At 43.4% G+C, this 21,033-nt stretch overlaps 1 protein-coding gene across 1 annotated transcript in view; it reads right to left on the reverse strand.

Moving 5' to 3' along the window:
• LOC144752596 (VPS10 domain-containing receptor SorCS1-like) overlaps positions 1-21,033 on the reverse strand; it is a 1,975,184-nt gene that overhangs the window by 82,018 nt on the left and 1,872,133 nt on the right. Inside the window, exon 25 of the mRNA XM_078640477.1 lies at positions 12,588-12,687. Within this exon, the coding sequence (XP_078496603.1) occupies positions 12,588-12,687 (100 nt within the window). The remainder of the gene's footprint in view (positions 1-12,587; positions 12,688-21,033) is intronic.

A 21,033-nucleotide genomic window follows, 5' to 3' on the forward strand; every position in this document is an offset into this window, starting at 1 on the left:
ATCGCAATATTCTAGATCACATGTTTTAAGCAAAGCACTTAATTACATAGGCCACGATCCCTGGCGAGCACTCCTGGTTATGCTTTTTTGACCACGATCTTTTTGCAGACTTTATAGGTTTTCATCCCACAGAAAGCACTTCTGGCAGGTTAAGAGATATGGATGGAAAACAGTGGTTATATTGGAAGAGTAAGAGACTAGAGCTAATCAGTAGTAAAGCAGATTTCTAAAAAAAAAACAACAAAAAAACAGCGAACTAGAGATAGAATAGAGCATATTGAAAACAGGCAAAAAGACAGTGAAACTCATCTGGACTGCCATGTACATGTAAAGAATGAATTTGATATTTTCATAAAAGGGTTCATTTCAACACACACTGGCCCAGACTCCTAAACTGATCAAATATTTCATATTTTAATCTAGTAATTTCTCAGAGTAAAGCTGTTTTGTTCGACATCAATACATAAGATCTAATGTGGTTGTTGTTGTTAATCCAATACCACAGAGTGTGAATTCAATTTCCCATTGACATTTACATTTAAATATCATGCAATTCAATGTTGGAAAGATAATGTGCCTACTTTCGTTAAACAGCATTTTTGTTGACTCAGGAGATTATTTCAACTCATGCAGAGATCCCTATTCACTCTCTTGTTTTGGGATTAGAAGCTGAAGAAGGCCTAAGAACATCTGTTTTGTAATAAATTAAATACAGGAGCATGCTTCGATAATTCCTGTGATATCATTCGCAATCCTGTCAAGGAGACGTGAAATATTACACAGAATGATCGCTTTAATTTAAATGGTATCTTTCTACTCTATCTATGGAGTTTTTATGTCTATGCTTATCACCACTTCATGAAAGGTTTTCAAGGACACTGGTAAATCGTCCTTAACAATTTCCCCATAAGACTTAGAAATATGTACCATATTGGTGTGGTAGAATGTCTCAAACTGAAATGCCCTCGAGCCTTCCTTTAATTTTGATAGTGTTGGACATAATCATGTACAGTATTAGCTGTTTGATGTGCAGGTCCCTTCTTAATAATTCCATCAAGAAGGAAATCAGGACATCTACTGAAAGAAATTAGTGGCATGTTTACCAAGTAGTTGTGCATTCTTGCCACACACAAAGAGGGCACAAGGACGGCACAACTACTAAGTGAGATTATTCAAGTCATGCAAGGCTACCTTGTGTGGCCTTGCATGGCTTGATAAATCTAGAGTAACACAACACAGCGCACCTCGCTGTGTTGAGTTACTCTGCCACAGGGAGGCATGCCATGGATGGAGCGTGGGTGTTCCCACCCATCCAGCCATGAATTTTGGCGCATTCACATATTTACCATTTCTGGTAGACCTGGAAATGAGTCAAAATGCTACGGCTTCCCAGGTGAGGCATAACAAGGAGAAATATCTTAATTTCTCCTCCATTGTACCTCTTTCTATGTTTGCTGCATTCTGCAGCACACATAAATGAGGAAAATATCTCATAGGATTGTTCCTGCACAAACAAAATCTTGTATACAATGCAGACACTCTTGCACCATGCTGAAAGGGTGCTTGCCCTAGCACTAGGCAGCACATTGTGCACAAGGACAGGGAAAATACAGGAATGTGCCATATAATGTTAAATATGATGCATCCCTGCACTTTCCCCATTACACAGTGCAGAGCAGCAAGATGGCTTGTTCTGCTGCATGATTTTGTTTGATAAATGTGCCCCTTAATGTTTCTAGCTCTCTTATAGAGGACTAGCATTGTTCTTTTTCTCCAAATGCTGTATTATTTTGGTAGGGGACTCCCTTGAGGAACTGTTAAACTACAAATTGGGTTCCTCAGGGGACCCATGCCCCCCTCATAGTCTTAATTAGGCTGCACAGTCAATCAATTATTATCTCAATATGATCTGGAATGCCTCGTAGACATCTGGTATTTTCCCCTCCATATGGAAACAGGCCTTCTTGCTACCCCTCCTAAAAAAATGCCAATGCGAACGCAAGTGTGCTTAGCAATTTCAGGCCCATGTCCTTATTGCCTGCCCTAGCTAATATCCAAGAGAAGTTGGTGAATCACCAACTATCATCCATCATCGAGGCAAATGGTCAGCTACATGGCACTCAGTCTGGCTTTGGTGCTGGATAAAGCATGGAGCCCGCCTTACTGGAAGTGTTAGAGTTTGTCAAAGAAACTGTAGACTGTGGCTCCTCAGTAATGGGGCTTGTTAGACCAACAGGCAGAATTCAACACAGTGGCCCATCCCACCTTGTTAAACAGGATAAGTGTACTTGGCATTCAGGGCACAGCACTTTCATGGTTCAGCGTTCCCAGCAAGTTCTTCTTCACCCTTTTTCCTCCACTTCCAAACCCCTTATCTGTGGGGTACCACAGGGCTCTGCACTTAGTCCACGTCTCCTTAATCCCTACATAGCTCATTTGACCACTCTTGTTGAATCCTGGGGAGTGAAGGTAGTTTCCTATGGAGATGATACACAACTACTGTCCTCGTTTGGAAAACATATAGTAGAGGCCTTACTTAAACTAAAAGCTTGTCTAAAAGACATTGTCAAATGGATGAATTCAAATTTTCATAAACTAAATTCATGTAAAAATTAGATTATTTTTTTTCAACTAACTGCGAAACTCTGGACCTCCCTGCCTACCAAACTCTGCTTGGCTGATTTTGAGCACCACTTCCGGAAAGATTTAAAAACTTAGCTCCTCGATTAAAACTAGATTTGAATGTCCTGTCCTGTACTTAGTCTCTGCTTTGAGTGCCAGGATGCTTCTTTGGAGCAGCCAAGCAATTTACAAATCCCAGTGTTTGATTGATTCATATGGAGATTTCTCATGGTTCATTCTTGATATCAAGTGTACCCAGCAGAATAAAACATGCTTATGTGCTACGGAAAAAAATCAGACACAGAAGTAGGTCCATCTCTATGTTATTCTATGTCTAAAGGTCTCAAACTCCAGAGAGTCCCCCTTACAGAACCATTCAGCGCCATCTTGGAAGGACCACAGAAACATTTTTTTTACTATATCAACAGTAAGAATGCAAAAACATTGTGGCTATCGACCTTTCTTCAGGTTCATCAAAATGCATCAGTGCTAAAGTAAATGTTTATTGAGAACAGGCAGCCTCTACCAGGTAAGAAACCTGTTCGTTTTCTCAAAATACCTTTCTGAATAGGGCACAATGTAGACACAAATTTCTTACCTTAGAATATTCCCCAGGCATGAGACTGTATACTGGCCATTTTGGAGCAGTACCCCTGTGTGCCAGTTTATGGCGCTGTTGGGCTCAGCAGCATCAATGATGGATATGACTTGCCCATTGTGTATATAGGCACCACGGCACTGTGCTGGGTCATTTTTTTTGCGACTTTCCAGAAGCGCAGAGCCACGAAGAATGCTGACACACTGATCGGTAGTGCTAAGGACCTTAGAAATCAGTGCTAGCCCCCTATTACAGGCCTAGAAACATTACGTTTTTCAATAGATGTCCTGCATTCTTTCCTAATGGAATTATTAAGGAGCGATCTGCCCATCAAACAGCTAATACTCTTCATGATTAGGTCCACCACTGCTCAAATGAAAAGAAGGCTTGAGTGCATTTCAGTTTGGCTCATTCTACCACAACACAATATGAAATATATCTCGATATCTTATGGGGTATTTATTTAGGATGATTTACCAGTGTCCCCGAAAACCTCCTATGAAGTGGTTATAAAGCATAGACATAAAATCCTCCATAGACACAAAGAGGAGAAAGATGCAATTTAAAAAAACACAATCCTAGTGTGCAATATTTCACCTCTCCTTGACAGGATTGCAAATAACATCCCAAGGATTAGCGCAGCATGCTCCTGTATTTCATTTACTGAAGAGTAGATGTTCTTAGCCCTTCCTCAGCATTTAACAGCAAAACAAGAAAGTGACTAGGGATCTCTACATACGTTGAAATAATCTCATGAGTCAATAAAAATGCTGTTTTAAGGAAGCATTGAAATCCAAGATACTTAAATGTGAATGTCAATGGGAAATTGAATTCATACTCAGTGGTATGGGATTAACAGCAACAATATTGGAACTTGTTTACTGATGTCAAACAAAACAGCTTTACTCTGAGAAATTACTAGATTAAAATCTGAACTATTTCATCAGTTTTAGGAGTCTGGTTATGTGAGTGTTGAAAACGCAGTTAGAATGGGAGAGTCAGTAAAGAATCTGCAGCTAGATATAATCTCCACCATATAAGGTGCTACAAAAGCTTAGTAACATCTGCAATACAAATTGAAATAAAAAATTCCTGCAGGACCTAACGGGCAAAATGTCTGTCATGACAGATCTGACCACCTAGACAGTAATGTTTAGTGAACATGTGCAGAGAAGCCACTTGCTTCCTGACAGATGCCAAGAAAAAGGCAGGGACTATGTGTGCAAGTGCAGTGGCGGCAGCCTTGGCTCTAGTAGAATAAGCACACAAGCCCTCAAATGGATGCTTCTTGGCCAATGTGTAGCAGATGGTTATGCAGAGTACTGTCCATCATGAGACTGTCTTTTTCTGTATGCCCTTCCCTTTTTTAGCCCTGACATACCCTGCAAAGAGTTCATCGTCCACCCGGAGCTCTTTTGGGTGATTTAAGTAGAACAGTAATATTGTTGGGGTCAGATGATGGAGTTTCTTGTATTCTTTAGAGGGGTGAAGTAGAGAACAGAAGGTAGGCAAGGTGACAATTTGACCTACATGAACATGTGTCACAACCTTCTGGAGAAAAGCATGGTTCTGCAGAACCAGCTTGTGTGAATAAAATATGGTGTAAGGAGGGTGCACATAGAGTGTCTTCCTCCTGGCTGATGTTATGGCCACTAGAAAAGCCGTTTTAAGATTTGCAGGTGAAACAGGTATGTAGTGGATTGAAATGCGCACACATAAGAAAGTTCAGGGCTAGGTTAAGATACCATTAGGGCATGATGAATGTGCTGTGGACCTTTGAGGACTTTAGAGACAACAGGTGACTAGAAAGAAGAAGGTTGGTTTGTCAACCACAAGAACGCCAATATGGAAGATATTTAACCCTTAACTGTGCAGAGCAAAGCCTGTTGGGCCAAAGAAAGAACAACCAATAAAGCTGGTTATAGGGGTGCACACAGAGGATCAAATTCTTTGAGCATACACCGTTCCAATAATTTGTCCCAATGTCAGGCGTATAACGTCTTAGTGGAGAGATGCATGGACATCAGAATACAATCACAGACTTAAGAAGAAATGTTAAAAGCTGTCAAATGTCTCTGCTCAATCTCCAATCATGAAGGCGCTGCGTGTGAAGATTTGGGTGCAGTCCCCTGCCCTGCTGCTGTGACAGAATATTTTCTTGAAGGGGCAGCCTGAACAGTGGATCAATGGTCATGCTCAGGAGCTCAGGATACCAGACTCTTTGCGTCCAATCCAGAGCCACAACACTTACTTGGGTCGGGTCATTCCTAATCTTCTTGATAATTCTGTGTGGCATGGTATTGGGGGGAAAGGTTTACAGGAGGCCGGAGTTCTACCCGAGATATAAAAAATCTCTTCGGGAGAACCACATTGGAACGTCCATTGCGCAAAACTGTAGAAATTGTGTGTAATCGGTGGCGGTGAACAGATCTAACCATGGCTCTCCCCACTCTTGAAGGAGACTGTGTACCACCTTTGGATGGAGATACCAACCATGATCGGCTATGCATTGATGGCTGAGTTTGTCTGCCGGGCATCCAGAGACAGGGGCAGCTCCTCCAAGTGGGCGTCGGAGTGACGCCCCACTGTTTTCTCACAGTGTGCGAAGCAAAAACGTAAAATGGTATAAAACCAATTTTACGTTTCTGCTTCTTGCACTGCAAGAAAGTAGAAGAAGTCATAGCCCTCTCCGTTTTCTTCATGTAGGCTGCTGCGCAGCCTGTATGAAGAAAACGGCCTCCGCATAGACGCCTAGAAGGACGGCGTCCTAGCCAATCACAACGCTGCCATTGCGCATTGTCATTGGCTTAGGCGAAGAGAGGGAGGCTGCCTGCTTCTGCTTCCTGTTTACAGAGAGCAGGAGGTGCAACGCGGGAGTCCGGCACCGGAGGCAAAGGTACGCATTTTTAACATTTAATAAAAATTTAATAAGCCCCCCACCCCCTCCCTGCCCGACCGCCGGCCCCACACCCACGATTCATGCGGGCCACGACTGTCCAAAGAGTCAGCTAGGTGTTGAAACACTAGGGAGATGCTCTAATAATCCCAACCGCCCTGTTTGTTGCAGTACCACATTGCAATAGTGTTATCCGTGAACACATACCACCCTTTCCTTGATCGAAGGAAGAAAGGCTTTTAATGCCAACTGGATTGCCTGGACATCCAACAGGTTGATGTGAAGCTCGGACTTGAGGCCAGAATCCTCTGATCTCCGATGGACTTTCCAGCCCAGGTGTGACTCGATTGTCACTACAGTCAGCTCTGGTTGCGGAAGGGAGAGGAGTCTGCGATGACCCAATAGCGGTTCATCAAGCACCACTGCAGGTCTTTTGCAGTTCCCTTTGAGATCTGGACCAGGCTGTAAAATATCCTCTGATGTTGTGTCCACTGGAACTTCAGGTCCCACTACAGAGCCCTTATATGCCTTCAGGCATGTGTCACATAAAGGATGCAGGAGGTCATGAGGCCCCACTCCCTCAGAGCCAGTTCCATCAAAACCCAGGATAGAGGCTAAAACGTCAGTATCATAGCCTGAATACCATGGACTCATATCTTAGGAGGATAGGCCTGAAACTGCACTGTGTCCAGAACAGCACGGATGAACGGTAACATCTAAGAGGGAGACAGGTGTGACTTTGGCCTGTTGACAGTGGACCCCAGTGAATGCAGGAGGTTTGAAGGTAGGAGATTACTACCTGGGGCAAGTCTGCTTTCAAAGACCAATAGTCGAGGTAGGGGAAGATTGGAAACCCTGACCTACGCAGATGCACTGCAATCATCACCATCATGTTTGGGAGCACTGTAGGGGCGCAGGTGAGGCCAAAGGGGAGCATGGCAAACTGAAAATGCTTTTGTCCACCATGAACCGCAGTTAGTGTCTGTGGTCAGGCCAGGCAGGGATGTGGAAATATGCATCCTGCCAGTCTAACGCCACTATCAAGTTTTCAGGGTCTGGGGAGAAAGGACTTGAGCTAAGGTGAGCATTTTGAACTTCTCTTTTTTCTTTTGAGAAGGCATAGGTCTAGGATAGGAGAAAGGTCTCTATTCTTTATGGGCACCAAAAAGTAGCAGGAATAGCAATAATGATCTACTGCTGGTGCTGGCACCCTCTTTATGGCCCCTTTGGCCAAAGGGGCCAACACTTTCTGATGGAGTCAAGAGAGATGGTCCTTTGTTGGTCAGTCTTAATTGGGTGGCATGGGGGGGGTTCCAGGAAGGGATACAGATAGCCCCTCTCAACTACATGCAAAACCTAATTGCCCAATGTTATGGACCGCCAGCAGGGCAGATGATGATGGATTCTGCCTCCCATTGGGTACCCATGTTGGTATAAGGTCAAACTAAAGGAGTTTGGAGGCTGTGGTTGCTGGGGGGGGGAGGGCGGTGAAATGACCCAATCTCTGGCTGGTGGTCCCACGTGGTCTGTAGGAACCACATCCAAGGGTACAAAAAAGCTGGGAAGCCTATTTGCCTTGGAAGAAGGATGGGATGTTGGCTGTGGTTGTTGAAGGGCCATGAATATACAAAAGGACCTGGCTATAGCTCTGCTATCATCACCAAAGAGGCAAAATCCATCAAAGGACATGTCCATGAGCGAAGTTTGGACATTCTCTCAAAAGCCAGTGGTTCTCAGCCAGGCATGGCGTCTAAGTTCCAATCAATCAATCAATCAATCAATCAATCAATCAATCAATCAATCAGGGGTTTATAAAGCACGCTACTCACCAGAGAGGGTCTCAAGGCGCTGGGGGCAGGGGATGCAGGCCTGGAACAGTCAAAGTGCCAGGTCCTGAGGTTCCTCCTGAAGGTGTGAAGAGAGGGGGAGCGTCTGATGTTGACTGGCAGCTCGTTCCAGGTCTTTGCTGTGAGGTAGGGGAAAGCTCTTCCACCTGCTCTGGTCCTGTGGAATCGTGGAGTCCCTGCCAGGGCGAGGTTGGTGGAGCGGAGGTTCCTATTGGGTACGTGGAAGGAGACTCTTTTGTTGACGTATTTGGGTCTGATGTTGTGAAGGGATTTGTAGGCATGGGTGAGTAGCTTGAAGGTTACTCTCTTCTCAATGGGGAGCCAGTGGAGGTCTCGTAGGTGCGGGGTCATGTGCTCGTGTCGTGGGGTTCCGAAGACGAGTCTGGCTGCGGTGTTCTGAATGGTCTAGAGCCTGAGTAGCAGGGTTTTGTTGATTCTGGCGTAGAGGGCGTTACTGTAGTCCAGTCAAATGTGTGGGGGATGGCCTTTCAGCATTAGTGGGGGATCTACTTGAAGGTCTTGCGGAGGGAGTTGAAGCAGGTTAAGGTGACGGCGATGATCTGGCGGGTCATGGTGAGGGAGGAGTCTAGTATGATGCTGAGGATCCAGGCGTGGTCCATCTGGGTGGGTGGGTTTCCCAGGGCAGGGGGCCACCAGGAACTGTCCCACACCATGGGGGAGGGACCAAGGATGAGGATCTCAGTCTTCTCTGAGTTCAGTTTTAGGCAGCTGTCATTCATTCAGGCGGCAACATCTTTCATTCCTTCTTGAACGCTGAGTCTGGTGTTTTTGGGGTTCTTTGTGAGAGAGGGATGAGCTGGGTGTCTTCGGCGTAAGATACTGTTCTGAGCTGACGGTGGTGGCGAGAGGGGCCAAGTACATGTTGAAATGCGTGGTGCAGAGCGCAGATCCTTGGGGTACTCCACAGTTGATCTCTGTAGGTTCGGAGAGTAAGGGAGGGAGTCTGATCCGTCGTGGAATCTGGCTGCGAGGATGCGGTGAGAGACGGTGTCGAAGGCTGCGGAGAGGTCTAGTAGGATGATGGCCGTGGTGTGGCTCTGGTCGAGTAGCATGCAGATGTCATCAGTGGCGGCGAGGAGGGCAGTCTCATTCTGTGGTTGCTGCAAAATCCGGACTGGGAGGAGTCGAGGACGGAGTTCTCTTCGATGAAGGTGGTCAGCTAGGCGTTGATAAATCTCTTGGTGACTTTGGCTGCAAAGGGAAGGAGAGAGATGGGCCTGTAGTTTCTCAGGTCCATCGGGTCGCCCGAGGGCTTCTTGAGGAGGGGCTTGACTTCTGCCCACTTCCAGTCGTCGGGGAAGATGCAGGATTCAACGGAGGCATTGATGATCCAGCCTAGTTCAGGACCAATGGCGGCGGCTCTTTGGTAGATATGCGGTGGGCAGGGGTCCATGGGGGCTCCTGAGTGGGTGTTCTTCATGGTCTTGGTGGTGTCTTCACTGGTAGCAGGTTTCCAGCTGGTGAAGGTCTACCGGTTGTCGGTGGTGGAGAGTGGGGTGGTGTCATGAGTCTGTTCGCTGAAGTTGTTGTAGAGGGCCTTGATTTTCAGGTGGAAATAGGAGCTGAGCTTGTTGCTTTGGTCCTAGGAAGGAGTGACATCCGTGGCTTAACTGGGGGGTTTGGTGAACTGCTGTATGATGTTGAAGACTTCTTTAGTGGTACTTGTTTGGAGTGGATTTGGTTCTTGATAAAGGTACTCTTCGTGGCTCTTATGTGCTGGTGGTATTCATTCACGGCGTTCCTGTAATTGTGCAGGTCTTCTGTGGTTTTCTTGTTCTGACAGAGTTTCTCGAGGCATATGCATGAGTGCTTTGCTTCTTGGAGGTCAGTGGCGAACCAGGCGGCCTTCAGGGGGGCGTTGGTTGCCCGGGTGGCGGAGGAGTGCAAGCTTGTCAGCGCAGTTGGAGATGTCGCGGTGTACTTCTTTGGCTGTGGAGTTGGCATCGGTCGTGGCAGAGGGGGGGTTGTGGAGGAGGGTGGTGTTGAGGAGTTCCTCTGTGATCTTACTCCAGTTCCTTCGGGGCAGTCGCGGGGTGGTTTTGAGTGCGATGGCGGCTTTGAAGGTGAAGTGTAGGCAGTGGTGGTCTGTCCAGAGGGGATGAGTGAAGTGGCTGAAGTGGATGTTAGTCCCTCCTGCGAAGGTGGGGTTGAAGCTGTGTCCAGCTCTGTGGGTGGGGGTGGTGATGAGCTGCCTCAGTCTGAGGTTGGCGAGGTTGTCAAGGAGGGTGGTGGAGTCATGGTCATTGTGGTTTTCGAGGTGGAAGTTAAGGTCTCCGATGAGGATGTAGTTCATGGAGGTGATGGTGTGGGGTGAGACGATGTCGGTAATGGTGGTGGTGGAAGAAGTGCGAGGCCTGGGGGGGTCTGTACTCGAGGGTCCCGGGTAGCGTGGTTCTGGTTTGAATCTGGAAGTGGAGGTGCTCTGTGTTGGAGTGGGGGTTGCTCGTGCTGGAGGTGGAGAGTTGGAGGGATCTCTTGTGTGCTATGGTGAGTCCTCCTCCTGGGCAGTGGGGACAGTCCTTTCTTTGGAACTTGTATCCATCAGGGATGGCAGTGGCGATGTTGGAGTTGGAGGTGGCATTGGTCCATGTTTCCATGAAGAAAGCGACACCTGGTGAGAGCATGTCAAGCAGGTCCCATATCTCTGTGGCATGTCTGTGGAAGCAGCTTACATTGAGGGGTATGCACGTCAGGGCATCGGTGGTGCGGGTGTCTGTCATGGGTTTAGCGGGTGTCGGAGGACTGTTGCTGGTGAAGGATTGTTGGCAGTGTCGGCAGGAGAAGTGGCAGTGAGTGGTGATCGGCGTTGATCTGTAGCAGTGGTTGTGTCTTCCAGGCTTGAGTGCGAGGAGGGCACCTGAGTCGTAGCGGCGGATGGACAAAGAACCAGAGTCCTTGGCCCTGGCCCTGGCCGTGGTCGGGTCACGGACGTGCGCAGGCGGGCTTGCCTCTGGCGTGCCCGCTGCACGCGTCCACTGTGCGGGTGCGTTGCAGTCTCCATTAAGTAGAGGATGAGCGGGAAGCGCAGCTGAGAGTTGGGAAACTGGGGAGGGGGCCGCAGGGGCAGCAGAAAGGGCACAGGGCAGAAAACGGGCACAAAAAAGACAGTGAGGGAGAGGAATAAGATACTAATCTGAAGACAGAGAGGATGCAGAAAACGGTCATAAGGGGACAGAAAACAGAGAATGGCAGAGACAGACATGTGCACAAGACAGGAAACCAGAAAGGTGGTACAGCGACAGACCCAGACAACAGCGGCCAGCAGAAGAGCAAGGCTCTCCCACTGGGCCACCAGGGATGAGGCGCAAGCAGGAGCCTATGGGTGGAGGAGGACCTCAACACCTACCTGAGCAGCAGCAGCGTCTAGAGCAACAGAGCAGCAGTGATGGCACTCAATAGCAGAGCTGCGGGGGGGGGGGGAATGTCCCTGATCTTGCTCGCACTCCCTCGCAGCGGCCGCCATTAAGTAGGGGAGGGGGGCGGGAAGCGCAGCTGGGAGGCGGGAAGCAAGAAACCAGATGGGGGAGGGGCCCCAGGGGCAGCAGCGGCGGGAAGGGCACAGGGCAGAAAACTGGCACAAAAAAGACAGAGACGGAGAGGAACAAGATACAAATCAGAAGACAGAGAGGATGCAGAAAATGGACATAAGGAGACAGAAAACAGAGAGACAGAAAACAAAGAATGGCACAGAGAAAGGCACAGGAACAAGATAGGAAACCAGAAAGGTGGCACAGAGACAGACCCAGATAATAGCGGCCAGCAAAAGAGCAAGGCTTTCCTACTATTCCACCAAAAGCATATGCTCCTTGTATAATGTATGCAAAAAGAACACATGATGGACGGAATGCTGAATCAATCGAACATTCACCCACAGTTACAGAGCTGGGTTAAATCATTGTGTTTTTGCATGCCATGCCATTCCAGTTTAGACCCAGCTATATGTAAATCAGACTTGAACCTGTTCCCCATGGAAAGAGTCCAGCCAGGTCAGGTCCTTCCTGGTCCAGAAACAAGCATCCTAGGACAGGTTTCATGGTTTCAACCCTCATCAGCCAGGATAGCTTGAATCTGATGGCGTAGCGAGCATGGGACCCATGTCTGGGTAAGCCCTGCCCACTTATGGCGTCAAATGCGAAAAGAACACATGATGGACAGAATGCTGAATCCATCGAACAATCCCCCTCAGTCACAGATCTGGGTTAAATCCAAAATTTAGAGTTGAAATGTTATTCTTAAGTCATCAATCATTAATTAATCTCTCCCTTGGATTAGGCAACTTGACAAGATAAAACAGGATTCCACTTGGTTTCCCACAATTTATATTTCAGCAATTTTCAGGAAGCACAGTGACAACGTGAAAAAGAATTTAGGAACAAAGAAATTAGATCATCTCACATTTTTTATAGTAGGGTCAGGTCTTCAAATAAAGGGATGGAGGCAAGTAGAGGGGTGAGGCAGATCAGGTGGGAAGGAGTGCTCATTTCAATTAACATGTTGGGACAGTCACAACATTTCATTGTAAAAAGTAAACATTGCTCACCAAAGAGAAAAAGCTTTATGCTTACAGCATATGAGTCGGATCAAGGTGAAGACAACAAATTACCTGCTGTTAAGTGGGCAGCATGGACAAGAATCCTAACGCCAGGCTTGAGTTCAAACTGGATTAAGTCTTGGTTAAGTTTGGTCACAAAGAGATCTGAAATCTAAAATAAAACCATCTTGTATTATTCGATTTAACCATGATTATTTTTTGGCACACCAAGCAGCAGTAAGCTGAGACAGTCATTCCCATAGCAGGTCTTAGACAAATTATTGTTTTCTATTGTACATGAATAAATGAACTTTCTTAACACTAATCTGTCATCAATTACATGCTGCAAGAGAGTATGGTATCCTGAAAAATTAGATTGCATGAATCAAATATAGGAAATTATGATATATTCTTACTTTTATTTCTGGCTTTTAAACTATCAGAGGATTGAGTACCAATTCTCAAGTTCAAAAACATCACAACCAATATTGGTAGGTCTTTATTCAAAGTGAAGACCTTCCTGTGCTTCAACCTCATGATTCCCATTGTGGATTGTCCATCAACTTTCATACTACAAATTATCCTTATACTTCTGTCTTCCTTAGGTTTTCTACCCCATATGGGCAGCTCGGTCAGGGTTCTTCTTGGAGCCTAATATCTGGAGTCAAGGAGTGCACCAAAGTATTGTGCCCTTGGTACAGCTGATCATTGCACAATGAATGCTTCTACACCTACAGTTAAATAATTGACTGGAACATTTATTGATTCTTGCTCAGGTAGCTCAGGCCACAAGGAAGGCATGCAGTCTCCTTTTATGTGATGGGACTATTTTACTTTCTTTAAATGCTATTTGATCCTGGTTCATTATCTATATCAACTCCTAATCCAGCAACTTGGAAGGCAAGGTCTTTGTTTCTTATGTCTTTAAACCTCACTCCTATTTCTGTGCACTGCTCCTAGCAACTTCGATTTCGGCAAGACAATTACTTTTTTCCTATGGATAAATACTCAAATAGCTGTATGTTTTTTCACAGTCACTAGGGGCAGATTTCACTTCCAGCCATTGGATTATTAGATCCTCTGCTACAAAGGTTGGATAATAGAAGCAACACATGTTATTGGCATGGATAATAAACAAGTGCTGGATTATCCCAGAGTAGTGTTCCATATGGTGGACCATTTATAGCATGAGATGAGAGCATGTCAGGCTTCCGTAAGACGTTAGAATTCCTGCTAGTCTATCTTTGTTTGTCTCCACAGTACGCAACTGTACTGGTGATATCTGCCTGTGATACTGCTTACAACCTTGGCCTTCCTAATAAAGTGTCTAGCTCTTCTGGCTGGGATGGATATTCAAGTTGTCCTTTTGCTCACTAATAATTGATGGACGAAAACATGTGGGACAATGCTGGAATTTGCTCCGTCTATGTCCATAGGAAGAATGCCACTCTCTCCCCTTCTTCACAATCTATGTTCAATCAATGGAAAAAAAAACAAGTACACCCATTTAGCTTCTACTGACATGATCTCTTCTTTTCCCTTGACCTATTTTCCAGCATCTGCAGGATCTTGGGGTTCTCAACCTTGGATCTATTTACACTCAGGAGTAATGTTCTTTCCACTCTGAATCCCACAGGGTTTTAGATGACAAAGACATGGGAAGTGGGTGCATTATCATTCCTTGGGTCTTCCCTGTATTTCCTATCCCTTATGAGATGCTGGATTTGAGCCAACTGTCTTTCATCAATTTGTGCATGATGTGATTCACATTATTGCTTCTGCATGCTACATGATGCAGCATGGCGCCATGATTAAGCCCACACTTGCCACTGGTTGACCTCCCTGTCCACATCAGCCCATAAAGTAGTTCCTTTTCGTGTTAGAAACTACTATGGTAGGATGTGTTTTTTGAGTTCGAAATATTTTTGCTTTTAGCCAGTTGTTTTACCATCTAGTCAAGACCTGGCAACGCTCTCAAAAACAGTGCTATAAAAAAAACATCACAATACAAACAGGCACTGGCAAATCCAAAAGGCTGGAAATATCAACAGACCTATTGACTTAGTCAAATCTTGGTTCTTTTGGTGTAATCATCACTATGTGTTCTCCACTGAGTTATTTTGCAAATATTCCAAAAGTTGAAGGATTAGAATGAATTGGGGCAAGTATAACTATGTAACCTTGTCATATACATTTTGCTTAATGTTTTATTATATAGCTAATTGTTTTTAAGTGCATGTGAATTATCTATTCATTGTGCAGATACTTTGTAATGGGAATAAATTTATATTTGACAGTGGGGTCAGTTTGACAGCTCTTTCTAAATATTCTGGCTTACATTCTCATCCTGATTTTGTCAGGAGGGAAGAAGGCAGTTCCCCGCCATTCATTTCACAGAAGTTATAGGTTCTTCTTGGATGGTTTTCTCCACAATTCCTTTAAATCACATCATATAGACTCATTCAGGAGAGCCTCTTCATAAGGTTATTTAATAGTAGTTAATAAGTAGGAGTGGGTGGAACTTACAGAATTTGACTCTGTGAAATTCCGCAGTGATAGATCAAAATTCCACGGAGATCTGGCAATGTGTGGAAATGGGCACGTTGTGCTTGATACTTGCGCTGTGATTTAGTACCGGGAGTGCATTCCACGCTGAAAAACCAGTGCAAACAGCACCACATGGTGTGCCAGAGGGTGCAGCTACTCGAGTGGATTTTTCTACTCAAGCCGCAGCATTCTGACTGCAAACAGTCACATCAATCAATCAATCAATCAATCAATACATTTGTAGAGCGCGCTACTCACCTGTGAGGGTATCAAGGCGCTGAGGGGGGGGGGTGGTGCCACTACTGCTCGAATAGCCAGGTTTTGAGGTGTCTCCTGAAGGTGAGATGGTCCTGGGTCAGTCGTAGGTGTGTGGGGAGGGAGTTCCATGTCTTGGCTGCCAGGTAGGAGAACGATCTTCCTCCGGTGGTGGCACTGCGAATCTGTGGGATGGTGGCGAGGGCGAGGCTGGTGGAGCGGAGCTGGCGGGTGGGGGTGTGGAACGAGAGGCGGTTGTTGAGGTATTCGGGGCCCATGTTGTGGAGTGCTTTGTGTGCGTGGGGTTGTAGCCTGAGCATGATCCTCTTGCTGACGGGGAGCCAGTGCAGGTTTCTCAGGTGGGCGGATATGTGGTTGTGGCGAGGGATGTCGAGGATGAGTCGTGCGGAGGCGTTCTGTATGCGCTGAAGCCGTTTCTGAAGTTTGGCTGTGGTTCCTGCGTATAGGGCGTTCCCTTGGTCCAGTCGGCTTGTGACGAGGGCCTGGGTGACCGTATGTCCTCCTAGAAACCAGAAATCATGCTGGGAATGTCAAATCTCACTTGCGCTCACCAACTTTGCACCCAGGAGCCGTGTGCAAGAAAAAAATCTGTTGCACTTCGATTGACCGAATTTGGCCAAAACTCTGCATTATGAGATTGATGCGGAGTCACCAAAAGTCTGCCAATTCTAAGGTTGGTGCATGGGTGGCAGACATAAGCCACAAGAAGACTCAAATTGGGTGGGCCCGAGGATCCAAGAGAACCTTGAGTTGAGCCAGAGCCATGCATTGGCTTGAACATTTCTAATGCCTGCAAAGGGTCTTCCACCTCTATTACATAATTCACATAATGGTTTTGATGGGACAAACTAACGTATTATAAAAGTGATGGATGGAATGCTTGAATTAATCTCAACGACAGGAAATTCCTCAGTCTGCATATCAGTCCACTGTTACTTTGCACACCATAGCACCTCTGTTTGGTCTCAGCTATATGCAAATCAGTCTTGACCCTGCTCCAATGGGAACATTACAGACCAAACTGCCAAGCCAGGTCCTCCCTGAACTGGAACACAAGCATCAAAATACAAGTTTTGCCCTTTTTATGGGCTCATTATCCTGGTATAGCTTGACTCGATTGACACAGAGTGCATGGGACCCTCATCTGGGCATACAGTCCCACTTAGGGTGACACACTAAAGAATACAAAAAGTGATGGATGAAATGCTTGAATTAATTTCAGCCACTGGTAATTACTCTGGGCTGCATCTCAATCCATTGTTGTTTTGCACACCATGCCACTTCAGATTGGACCCATAAATATGCAAATCACTCTTGACCCTGATCTATTAGGAGCAGTCCAGAACAAATAGCCAAGCCATGTCCTTCCTGAACCGGAAGACAAGCAACCCAGGACCATTTTCGCCCTTGTTATAGGATTATCAGCTGGGTATAGCTAGGTTCCAGTGACACAGTGTACCCAGCTGATGAGCTCAGAAAGACTGATTTGTGTGTGTGTATATATATATATATATATATTCGGACACAGTTTCACTCCAGTAGGGCTGAAAAACAGGCTAGCACACAGGTCTCCGATTTTTAGATGTTTATTGCGACCCCCACACCCTTAACAGACGCGTTTCGCTTAGAACAAGCTTCGTCCATATATATTTAGCTGAGGATGGCGGACGGATTGCCCCCGCCAGGCCCGCGGTGGCTACCGCCAGCCTAGCGGAGGCAATCCACCCGCCATCCTAATGACCCCTCAAGTCTCCTAGAGCCATAGCTAAAGCATTCCTTCTGTCCTATGTCCTGCAAAGGGTTTTGGATGTTTCTGTCTCCCTCCCAGTAAATTGCACACCTTGTTGAGGGATCTTTGTCAAGGGTATTGTTTTAGCACTTGCTACCTTAAGTGAACCTGTTTCCGAGCACCCCTAGTGTTTACAGATAAGAAATTAGAGGCATAAGTACATTTAAAGCCCAAGACTCTAGCGTATTCTAATTCAGTAATCAAGTTACTTCCTTTGTACACTTGAGTGGTCTTAGATTGCGATTGAAAGCAGAGAAGGCCCACCGCAGGATGCGACAGAGGGATAGCAACTCAGGTACAGCATAACATAGTATTGACAAATCTATGAATCTTCTAGAAACTAGGGGCTTGTTAGAAATGGGGGTCTCTAGCTGGCAGAGGTATGAACATTGTCCAAGTACGGACCCTGCCTTCTAGTCAGGATAAAGGAATTACACACTTTAGATAACGCATGCTCACCCCGTTGGTAGCTAGACATGCACAGATAGGCTTATCCCAAAGGCAATGTTTAAAGTATTTGCACCCCAACACACATTAAAGCCAGTGAAAACACTACAAATGAGCACCACACCTGTTTACAAAAATAAAGTATATTCATCTAAACAAAACAAGACCGTAATGGCAAAAATCCAACATACATATATCAAGATATCACTTATAGAAAGATTATTGCAAAACTAAAGCTCATAGCGTATAGCTCCATCTGGGGCTATTACAACGTTGTAACAGGCAAAAATCAAAATTAGGGCACCGACTGGGAGGTGCGCGGGGCTTCCACATAGTCACACTGGTGTACAGTCTTAATATCGAGTCATTTATTTCGACTGGACATAATATCGACTAGAGAATATCGAGATGGCATTAATATCGAGGTAAGTAATATCGATTTTTTTTTTATCGATTGTTATGTATGTAAAAAATATCGACATAAAAAATATCGAGTAAGTAATATCGTCAGTAAAAAATATCGATATGTGTATTAGTTTAAAAATATCGAAAGTTGTGTTATCGACTGTCACAATATCGACTCTCATGATATCGAATTTTAATATGTATATATATAATATGTAATAGTTCAATGTACATTGTTTTAATGTTTTATAATAGCATTTTGTGTTAAAATGTATTAATTTTATTTATTTATTTATATAGAATTAATGTTAAAAATAATTAATAAATAAAAAAAAAATTATATTACTATAATAATTTCTAGGAGCGGGTAGTGGGTTTTTAGGGGAATAGGGTGGGAAGTATTTTAAATATAATTAATTAATTATGTAAATATATTAATTGGTATTAATTAATTAATTATGTAAATATATTAATTGGTATTAATTAATTAAATATGTAAATATATTAATTGGTATTAATTAATTAAATATGTAAATATATTAATTGGTATTAATTAATTAAATATGTAAATATATTAATTGGTATTAATTAATTAATTCTTTCAGAGTCAGTTTTCAGTTTGTGGATAAAGGTGTTTTTAGGGGTCAGGGTCAGTTTTCAGTTTTTGGGTAAAGGGGTATTTGTAGGGGTGAGGGTCAGTTTTCAGTTAGTGGGTAAAGGGGTATTTGTAGGGGTCAGGGTCAGTTTTCAGTTAGTGGGTAAAGGGGTATTTTTAGGGGTCAGGGTCAGTTTTCAGTTAGTGGGTAAAGGGGTATTTTTAGGGTTAAGGGTCAGTTTTCAGTATTTGGGTAAAGGGTATTTTTTTGGTTGCAGGGTCAGTTTTCAGTTAGTGGGTAAAGGGGTATTTTTAGAGGTCAGGGTCAGTTTTCAGTTTTTGGGTAAAGGGGTATATTTAGGGGTTAGGGTCAGTTTTCAGTTAGTGGGTAAAGGGGTATTAGTAGGGGTCAGTGTCAGTTTTCAGTTAGTGGGTAAAGGGGTATTTTTAGGGGTTAGGGTCAGTTTTCAGTTAGTGGGTAAAGGGTTATTTTTAGGGTTAAGGGTCAGTTTTCAGTATTTGGGTAAAGGGTCTTTCTTTGGTTGCAGGGTTAGTTTTCAGTTTGTGGGTAAAGGGGTATTTTTAGAGGTCAGGGTCAGTTTTTAGTTAGTGGGTAAGGGGTATTTGTAGGGGTCAGGGTCAGTTTTCAGTTAGTGGGTAAAGGGGTATTTTTAGGGGTCAGGGGCAGTTTTCAGTTAGTGGGTAAAGGGCTGTTTTTAGGGTTAAGGGTCAGTTTTCAGTATTTGGGTAAAGGGTATTTTTTTGGTTGCAGGGTTAGTTTTCAGTTTGTGGGAAAAGGGGTATTTTTAGAGGTCAGGGTCAGTTTTCAGTTTTTGGGTAAAGGGGTATTTTTAGGGGTCAGTGTCAGTTTTCAGTTAGTGGGTAAAGGGGTATTTTTAGGGGTCAGGGTCAGTTTTCAGTTAGTGGGTAAAGGGTTATTGTTAGGGGTCAGGGTCAGTTTTCAGTTAGTGGGTAAAGGGGTATTTTGTGGGTTCTGGGTCAGTTTTTAGTTTGTGGGTAAAGGGGTGTTTTTAGGGCTTTGGGTCAGTTTAGGGTTTTAGGTTAGAGGGATACAGGGTAAAAATATGGTCAATTTAAATGTCTATTAAATTAGTTTCTTTTTCATATATTTTATATAAAATATTTGAATTAATATACATTAAAACAATTATTGGTATTGTAGGACTTTAAATATTAATAAATTTTTAAACATATTTAAATGTATAAGGTATTTTTTAATAGATTATTTAATATGCAAATAATATTTATATACAATAATAAAGAAGGAAACATAGAAAGGGTTAAATGCCATAAATGAAAAATTGTTTATTCACATATACAAATTTATTTGTAAGTAGAGAATCATTTTTTATTTATAATCAAAAAATTTCATTCAATGTTTTTATTAACATAACAAAAATATGAAGTACATGTATATGTTTTTAACACATAAATTATATTAACATAATTTTTTTATCTTTTACATATATTAACATTTAAATAGTTTCTGAAACAAATTGGTAATATGTACTTTTTATTTAATAACAAAATATTTATTCAGATACACATTGAATTTATTGTGATTGCAAATTATGTACATTTTTTTGTAATTGTAACATTTTTGTTTATTACCAAGTCATGTTATATTTTTGGAAATAATTATTATGAATATTGAACATATTTATAATATTCATTTTTAAATACATAAACACCAAAAACATTTATTATATACATACATAATGTTTTACATAATATTTGCAAATTTAAAAAAAACATTTCTTGTAACAAACTTATATATGCAATTTATTTTTACATTAACATTATTTACTAAATGTATTTATAAATCAAAAATTAATTTTTTAACTATAACATAACAGTTGAATAATTATTTCAAACTTATGAATATTTATGAAATAATTTTATACACTTTAAAAAAATATTTACACTTAATATAATACTCTGTGTATTTTTTAAAGTGTTGGAATATAGAAATTAAATAGCATTTAGCTGTATACAGGGACTACTTTTTAACCGCGTAATGTTACTTAGGCGTATTTGGTGCTTCAACAGATCGCGGTTGGGTGCTGCTTCGCGTTAGAGAGGGTAAGTTTGTTTTAATTGTGTTTTATAAGTTTCTGAACTTATTGCTAGTGTATGTGTGCTGTGTTTATGTTTATGTAGGTAGAGTTAATTAGAGAAGATTGTGTGTTCGGTGTTAGGTAGAGTGTACGATATTGGATTTTTACCGCGTTTTTGTTGTAGGTGTGTGAGGTGAGGTAATATGTTTAAATGTTACTAAGATAATATGTTTGATGTATAAATATGTGTTTTTATATATGTATGGGTGTTTTTATGTGGGTGGGTATGTTATTTATTTTTTCTAGGTTATCGTCGCGTTTCGCTGTTTTGGAGGACTCCCTTCTTTTTTGATCACAGCTGTGTAACGAGTATTATATACT

The sequence above is a fragment of the Lissotriton helveticus genome, chromosome 5_1, assembly GCF_964261635.1.
Source record: "Lissotriton helveticus chromosome 5_1, aLisHel1.1, whole genome shotgun sequence".
NCBI lineage: Eukaryota > Metazoa > Chordata > Amphibia > Caudata > Salamandridae > Lissotriton > Lissotriton helveticus.